The 8,606-nt window shown below is 40.3% G+C and overlaps 4 protein-coding genes across 4 annotated transcripts in view; 1 reads left to right on the top strand and 3 right to left on the bottom strand.

The window, feature by feature from the left end:
* The window catches only part of LOC125949198 (short neuropeptide F), a 14,361-nt gene extending 13,884 nt beyond the window's left edge, over window positions 1-477 (bottom strand). The window contains exon 1 of the mRNA XM_049675971.1: window positions 108-477. The gene's annotated coding sequence lies outside the window, so the exon portion shown is untranslated. The remainder of the gene's footprint in view (window positions 1-107) is intronic.
* Window positions 478-1,163: 686 nt separating this feature from the next.
* On the top strand, window positions 1,164-2,273 carry LOC125949197 (proliferating cell nuclear antigen). The gene is made up of 3 exons (XM_049675970.1): window positions 1,164-1,292; window positions 1,373-1,875; window positions 1,949-2,273. Exons 2-3 carry the CDS (start codon window positions 1,380-1,382, stop codon window positions 2,233-2,235), a joined length of 783 nt encoding a protein of 260 aa, XP_049531927.1. The 5' UTR covers window positions 1,164-1,292; window positions 1,373-1,379; the 3' UTR covers window positions 2,236-2,273.
* Window positions 2,274-2,437: 164 nt separating this feature from the next.
* On the bottom strand, window positions 2,438-5,269 carry LOC125949191 (DNA replication licensing factor Mcm6). The gene is made up of 4 exons (XM_049675960.1): window positions 5,099-5,269; window positions 4,005-5,038; window positions 2,720-3,933; window positions 2,438-2,652 (listed from the first exon to the last, which is right to left on the bottom strand). The coding sequence occupies exons 1-4, from the start codon at window positions 5,188-5,190 to the stop codon at window positions 2,545-2,547; spliced, it is 2,448 nt and encodes an 815-aa protein (XP_049531917.1). The 5' UTR covers window positions 5,191-5,269; the 3' UTR covers window positions 2,438-2,544.
* Window positions 5,270-5,840: 571 nt separating this feature from the next.
* Window positions 5,841-6,356, bottom strand: LOC125959325 (uncharacterized). Its single transcript, XM_049692143.1, has 2 exons — window positions 6,161-6,356; window positions 5,841-6,095 (listed from the first exon to the last, which is right to left on the bottom strand). Exons 1-2 carry the CDS (start codon window positions 6,272-6,274, stop codon window positions 5,841-5,843), a joined length of 369 nt encoding a protein of 122 aa, XP_049548100.1. The 5' UTR covers window positions 6,275-6,356.
* Between the last annotated feature and the right edge of the window lie 2,250 nt (window positions 6,357-8,606).

Here is an 8,606-nt window from a genome sequence, read left to right on the forward strand (position 1 = left end):
TCAAAGGCAAATGATTGTATCGAGCATCGAATGTCGTTTAGAAAGTATATTAACATCATATTAGTAAATATTCTAAACAAAACTAAATATTAAATTTAATTGCTCACCAAATTGGGATGCGAAACCGAAATCAGTAGTAATGTCCTCAGACAATAGATCTAATTGATATGCCACAGAACACTACCAAACACGAACAATTTTTGTTTTGCACTTGTTAACTGACACTCTGATTTGTTAGGAAAGAATCGTGGAGTTATAAAATACAACGCTAGCGATTTTCTGCATGGATTAGAACATACACCAAAGATCTTCAACAGGTTGGTTTGTCTCACGATCCGTATTGGTTGGACTCGCTTTGCGAACTTTATGTCTTCAGCGCGACACACGGTATTTATAAACCGCACGGCACCAGCTCCCGAGGACCTGCTTCGTGAATCCTTCTCCGGTAGTAGTCGTGAGTAACGATGATGAGACTAGAGGTATGCTGTAGCTTCCCGTAGTGTTACTTTCAGAAGTAGCTTAAGCCTGTAACAGTATGCAATTTAAACAGAAAGTCAACATTCAACTCTACAGAAAAGTATTTTTGTAATTCTACAACATAGTAAACTGAATGAAAAGCACGTGGTCAATGTGAGCAGCATGAACATTTTCAGACAATTTTATTTTTGCATATGTGTACTTTTTGTGCATATGTGTTTTTTGATAAACCCTTTATAGGCCCTAAAAACGGGCAACACGACCGTGCAACAAGGTTTGTTCTTTTACGGCACGATAAATCATTTGAGTGATATCAATCAGGATCTGCTCGTTAAAATGTAATTCAATATCATTTAGGAACTCGTTGACAAACACCGGTTTATTCAGCAATGCAATGATTAACTCGTATGGCCATTCACATAGTAGAGTTAAATTGAAGTATTGATACGCTTTGCTATACGCCTGAACGATACGCCAATGGAATTTTAGTTCTAATAAGTATTAACTCGAAAACTAATACTTTAAGAACTTTACACTTTACGAAGTAAAACTTTAAGTTTGTTGAAAAGTTCAAATGTTTTGTTCCTGGGGCTCAAGTAAAATATAGCTTGCAGTATATAACGACGAAAAATGTGTGAGTTCTTTAAAAATATATCAAGCACGTTTGTATTTGAACCCAGCTTGAACAACTCTTCGGCAAGATGGTCTGTCAAAAAGGGATTGTTTTCGCGCCTTTTTGCTAGCGTCACCTCACAGGACACAGGACACATTTCCGTGAAAGTTCGTGAATTTTGCACTTCTTGTTAACTCTAAACGTAGGTATCTTTTGTTCCTGTGAATAGCAAACTTCCAGTGCTTCAATACACGTGTTGTCTATGATTTTGCTTTATGGCAGGTTCAAAATGTTCGAAGCTCGTCTCAACACAAGCACAGTGCTGAAGAAGGTGCTGGATGCCATCAAAGATCTCCTCAACGAGGCCACCTTCGACTGTAGCGATTCCGGAATCCAGCTGCAGGCGATGGACAACTCTCATGTATCGCTAGTTTCGCTATCGCTTCGCTCCGACGGATTCGACAAGTACCGTTGCGATCGTAACCTATCCATGGGGATGAATTTGACTAACATGGCCAAAATAATGAAGTGCGCTAACAACGACGATACTATCACGATGAAAGCGCAGGATAACGCTGATACCGTTACGTTCATGTTTGAATCGCATAACCAAGAGAAAATGTCAGATTACGAGATGAAATTGATGAATCTGGACCAGGAACATCTTGGAATTCCGGAGACGGATTATGCCTGTGTCGTTCGGATGCCTTCGATGGAGTTCGCACGCATCTGTCGCGATCTCTCGCAGTTTGGCGAGTCCGTCGTTATCTCATGCACCAAGGAAGGTGAGTTAGTAGGCAAACAAATAGACCAGGAAAGAGAGGAAACCACTACCCATCCGTCTTCATTTCATTGCAGGAATCAAATTCTCCGCTACGGGAGACGCTGGATCAGCCAATATTAAGTTAACACAAACGTCGTCGGTGGAGAAGGAAGAAGAGGCCGTAGTTATTGAAATGCAAGAACCAGTAACACTCACATTTGCCTGTCGCTACCTGAACTCATTTACCAAGGCTACACCACTCTGCCAGCAGGTACAGCTGTCCATGTCAGCCGATGTACCGCTAGTGGTCGAATACCGCATCCCAGATTTGGGCCATATTCGTTACTATCTCGCTCCAAAAATTGAAGACGATGAAAATTAAGCAAAATAAAGTCATACTAAGAGCAGCTTGCTTTTATACAAAACTGTAGAGTCCGCTAAATGCTTTTGTCGCGCCCATGGTGTCCGTGGTTAACAAATATTTACCGGAAAGACGAAGTAAGAGAAAAGGCATTTCAACATGTTTAACATTTCAACATTTAACACTTTTATGAATTTCACATTTATGTAATGATTTTATTGGCAATGCGGTGATAAGATAATGCAAAACATTTACTAAAAAATGGGACATTCACAAAATTAATTCATTGAAAAAGCATAGTAGAATCAATAACCAACTGCAATACCTTAATTAACTTTCGACGATGTAGTTTGGATGTACCACGAGCAATGGATCTTCGTCATCAGTAGTTGGTTTTTCTCCAAGTTTTGCCATCTTCAAAGGAATGATAACTTGATCCTAAAACGCAAGGAAAATGCGGAGAATTAGCTATTTAACCCTCGTCCAATTTCATACTCTTGCTTACGTGATAAATAAGGCGATCAACCACCTTCTCGATGAGCGTTTTTCGTTCTATCAATTCCTCTTCTGACTCGATCTGATCAGCCACTTGTTCCAGGTACCAATTGATCAGCTCCGTCTTGCGAATTCCCTCTAGTTCCGCTTCTTCCGACTCCAAACGACTCTCTTCGTTGCGCATGTGAATGACCAGCATATTGGAGAGATTTTTATATTCTTCGAACGAAAGCGTTAGCTTCTTTTTAGCCTGATTGCTATGGCCGTTTTCATCCACTGACTGGCTACCGTTCGGCCCTTCGATTCGTTCTGAACCATTTTCCGGTGTGTCCAGCAATTCGTGCGAATCCTCCATTGCTTCCTCCTCATCATCTAAGTGAATATCGGGCTGCTCAACACGAATAATGGACTTGTTCAACAATCGATAGGCCTCTTTAACATGTTGTAATGTGACCTCTTCACTGCATTCCAGCTTGGCCATGGCTTCGCTCAACCGAATCATACTCTCCAGTTGACGGACAGTGATACGCCAAGTGCTTTTCCCCGCTGTGCCAGTGTCACGTTGGCGAAGGTGGCCATAATTTTCAACAAGCAGCTCCATTGCTTCGGCAGTGATAACGGGTTTGAACTGACGAGCAAACATTATGTATCGCAGGACGTCTTCACGAGAATACACTTGTTCAACACGATTCTCAATGTGAGAATGTAAATCGACGATCTTTCTAGCAATTGCATAGTCCACAAGTTCATTACACTCATCCACCAGAATAAAGAACAGATCGAATCGGGACATAATAGGTGCTGTCAACTGAATGTTCTGCTGCAAAGACTTTGAGCGATCGTAACGACCACCAATAGGGTTTGCAGCCGCCAGTATTGAAGTACGAGCATTCAGTGTTGCTCGCACACCAGCCTTGGCAATGGATATCGTTTGCTGTTCCATAGCTTCATGAATAGCTACTTGATCGTGGGGATCCATCTTATCGAACTCATCGATACAGCATATACCATTATCTGCCAACATAAGCGCGCCAGCCTCTATAACAAAGTCAAAGCTCTCCTCATCCTTAACCACAGCCGCCGTCAAACCAGCTGCCGATGAGGCTTTTCCTGAGGTGTAGACTGCCCTCGGAGAGAAATCTGCCACCTGCTTAAGAAACTGTGACTTTGCCGTGCTAGGATCGCCAACAATACATACGTTCAAGTCGCCTCGTAATGTAGTCTCTGTTTCGTACAAAAAGAAATCATTTAGCTTCAGCTATTTTAACATTTTTTATGATTTTGTTTTAACTTACTCTCTTGTGTGGTTTTGGCAACACCTCCAAACAGCATCAAGAGTATACCACGCTTCACCTCGTCGTTGCCATAGATCGAGGGAAACAGACTATTGATGAGGTTTTGATACAGCTTCGTATCACGAGACATTTCGTACACCTTGTTCCATTCGGCATCGGTCATGTGCTTTTTCATATCCTCCGCCGTTACTTCACTCATCGGCATATCGGTACCTCCGAAGCGAGATGAGGTAACTTGCACTGAGCATGCCAGAAAGGCCATTTTGTAGTTTAAGTCTCGTACACCGAGAGCCTTTAAACCGCGTACGCCTTCCGCAGCGTTGTCACCTTGCTTGTGGCGAGAACCGATTTCCGCTTTTGCACCCGGTAACTGCAGAGCCCCAACGTCTGGAATCACGATCAATGTACCGGTGAAATCATACCGATCTCCAGCTTGGACGGTTTCAACCATTTCCGCTCGCAAAATAACCTCTACCGAGCGCGGAATGCATCCACGAGGTAGTTCAGCTTGTGTCTCTTGTATTCGAACCTTCTGAAAGTCAATGAAAAGCGACTTGTCCATCTCCAGCATAAAGCGACGCCGATTTGAGCACACCGGGTTACGGCAGATGGTTGGGTTGGTGAATTTGAACTGTTGCTCAACATCTCGAATCTCCGTTTGGCAATCTAAACAAACGAATGTTCCGGATACCAGCTCTGGATGCACGGGATGGGTGCGAACAACCTGCCCCGAGATGCGAATCAGGGTTCCAATCTTGGAGGTGCTTAACTCACGAACTTTGTGTCTTGTGGGTACATCCACGAACGATACATAGCATTCCTTTTCTTTCTTCAAAGGCGTGCGGTCTCGTACAAACTGAGAGACCGCTGCGCAGAGGAACGGAAAAATGCGATAGTACTCTTCGATAATAGCGGTGGCCAGAGTTTGGTTGTACTTTTCAACATCGTCGAAGCTTACTTCAAGCGTTGATCGATCGGGCATCGTTAATTGTTCCACCGTTTTCATGTATTTTATCTCTCCGTCTTCTTTAAACCTACAAAAGAAAAGATTCACGTTATCGATCGTGCACAAAAGCAGGGACAAAACAACTCACTCTTCCAAAAAATCCAGAAATAGTTTTTGGCACCGAACGCCCACATCGTCTCGCACTCGCAGTTGACCAACATGCGCATCTGCTACATCCATTTTTGCAAGCTCAAACTAAATTCCTACCAAATTTCGACCGAATTCCGGATTTTTTCCGAACAAAACACCGAGAGAAAAAACTAACGCACAACTTTTGGCGCGAAATCGAGTGGTGAGAATAAATGACATCAATCTCACCACAGGAAGCTGTCGAGAATTTGGTCCATTCGAGCAGAATGTGAACTGCTCGAATGCTCCAAAATATCGAGCAGTCGTGAGAGTGAGTAGATGCTGCCACACGGAGCGTAAATTTACGCGTAAATTTACACATTATTGGCAAAATGTTTTCGCTTCGTGTGGCAGGGGTAAAAACCCGAAAATTTATATCGAAATGTCAAACGTATTATTTACATCTGTGTTTTGGCCGCTGAAGTTGATTTCCGAATAAATTTTGCAGTTTTTAACGATTTTGTTGCTGTTGCTGTTATATTTATATCAAAAATGCAAAAACAATACAAAAAAGAACCTACATTTTCGTAAATAAAGTGTTTGATAGCGTCAAGGGTTCAGCGAAAAAGTCCGCGGACGTATAAACATTTGACAGCGTGTAAGGTTTAAACGAAACCGTTTTGGCATTAATTTTTTCGTTTGCGCTAGAGTTTACGCCCCGTCTGGCACCGCCTGGTGAGAAAAACACAAAACAGCGCCCTCTATAGGAGAAAATGCGAAGTTTCGTGGGACGTGTTACGTGTTACGTGGAACGTGTTAGCTCGCGTAACGCTCTGTGTAACGTCCAACGGCGTTCTAAATTTGAATTTGAGTTTGAATTGTGACGTTCCGACACGTGGCCAGAAGGCCAGAATTCCAGGCCTAGGGCGGATGATATCCACTGTACGATTGCAAAATTCCACCAAGTGTGGCACGCGCGTTGGATCCAGATACTTGCTGATGTGAATGTCCGAGATCTAGCGAAAGAAATAACGGATGTAAATGATGGATGTACTTAAACTTAAAATGAAAAGTAAACTACCTGCAAGAACCACATCAGATGACCCGGACCGTCATCTAGTCTGAGTTGCCGGTGCTCTTGATTGTGGCCCTCATTCAATGCCGCCTCCAAACGGCTACTAAGCTGCTTATCCATGCCGATTAAGCTTGCCAAGTTCGCGACAAATATAGAAGAAACTACGATGAACACGATCAAAGCGAATGCCGCCGTTGTGAAACGCATCCTCAATTCCGTTATCGCGAACAGGACTTTCCAAACAACAATCGTTCGAGCATCTGTTAATTGGCATCCGGGTTTGTTATCGATCTTATTTCGTTCGGGCAAAGCTGCATTTTAAGTGCAGTGCTATAGCCGACCAGAAAATCTGCGAATTAATATTCATAACGCGTGTATCATAAGACAAACGCATGCAGTAGGGGGCTATCTGGTAAACCATTATACTAATTACGAGTCGGGTCAAACGCGATCCCAAACAACTCGATTTAAAATGGAGTTTTATTTTTTTTAAATGCATTAAATGTATATCCATCCACGAATGAATCGAGCGAGGTAGGTTAGAATGAGATATATTACTCGTTGATAGGAAAACGTACTGAGAAGCATAAATGGCGTCCGATAAAACACATATTTATATGTGTTGAATGTTTATATTTATTTAAACAAATTGATTCTAACGGCAGCACATGTTTTTGCCAAATTCAAACAGGAAACGGTAAAAAAAACATGCAAACGCCAAAATGAAAATTTCTAAATAACTGGGGCTAACCAAGTTTCCTATTTTAGTGATGCGAAAGATAACGCCTCACTGGAATAGACACTCAAATCTAAAAAATAGCAAGCATAATTATCAACAAAGACAGTTCTTCGCAAAGAAAGCAAAGTCCTTGTACAGGATACCCACAAAAGAACGTCTGAGATGGAAAGGATTCTGGCCAATGCAATTGTGTAGTAAATGTGCAAATTTTGGCAGAAGAAGAAATGAAATATTTGGACCAATCTATTTGTTAGCCTGATTTACTATCTTTCGTTAGCATATAGTGCTAACAATTGATCCCAATTAGTTGTCGCAATTTTTTTTCAATTAAAGATCAATCATATTAGGTGTGTGGATCGGGCACTCATACAATTTTTAGTCGCACAACGAAAGGTCAACTCTGCTTAGTAATTGAATCGAAATTATTTGCAAAATACATAAAAATACTTACAATATTAATTTGACACGTGCTTTTGTCGTAGTATTTGGCAAAGTCAGTCCCATTTTGGTCTTCCTTTAGTTGTTAGGAAGATATATTACTATAGTAACGAAATCGCAATTTCATTACAGCATACGATGTCAATACCTGTCCTAAGTAACTTAAATGACACACAAGTAATACCTATCTGTCCAAACGTAGTCCATTAAGGATGAATGTAAGTTGTGATGTTGTTTCGGTTATCACTAAATAAATCCCAAAATATTGAACATAAATCAAAGCAAATGAAGAAATGAGAATATTTCACGGAAGGGTAAGTGACGAATTTTAGGTAATGTGAGTTGAGTACAGTCGGAAACGAGAACAAGTGATTGCCAAATTTATTATTTTCATGATATCATTGTGTACTTGAGCATAATAATGCCTCCTTAAATTAAAAAAAAACATCTATTCGTCCAAAATTTAATAATACATTTTATAGCTGCAAAAAAATCCGTTTGGCATTTAAAAATGAAAAGAAATTAAAATACATAAATTGCAAAATCACATTTTTTGGTCAAGAACATACAATACAGAGCTACAAAAGATTGCAGCTGAAAGTAGAACTACCAATTGTGAAACGTTGATTCGTCTTATAGAGCTCTTGTGCATTGCATGGGGAAGCACTCAAAATCATAATGAATTATGAAAAAGACTACCGAGCCATATATTTATTATAATAAATGGTTATAGGACGAAACATAAGCAACATTTAAAACAGGAATAAATGGAATGTTATTATATTAATAATAATGGAAATGGAAATTTAAAAAATCAGCCAGTCCATACCGGAAACGAACAGTTCAAGTGTCGGGAGAAAGAAATTTGGACAAAAAAGAGTCTTGTACAGCAGTACATACTTATTGGGTATTAGCCGCAGTGTTGGGGAAGACAAATTATGTAATAATATTACTGAAAAATATGAATCCATAATCACCGTCCCTTTTTCGAAACAATGAGATTTATTCGACCGGCATTAAAATATACGAAAATGAATAATGATCTTAAGATTAGTTTGTTTCGAGGAAAATAAGATTCAAGAGGAAAATTTAGGTTGGTACTGGTAATATTGTCTTTGAACGAATGACTTGATAATTTGTGCTAAGTGATTTCCAAGTTGTTTAATTATCCTTCAAAAATGCTATACCATATAGGTCTAACCTTTTTTTTAACATAATGAGGACAGATCTAACCATTAATACCTTTATTTATCAATGTCATACACTAGTTCCTTT

Source organism: Anopheles darlingi, chromosome 2 (assembly GCF_943734745.1).
Source record: "Anopheles darlingi chromosome 2, idAnoDarlMG_H_01, whole genome shotgun sequence".
NCBI lineage: Eukaryota > Metazoa > Arthropoda > Insecta > Diptera > Culicidae > Anopheles > Anopheles darlingi.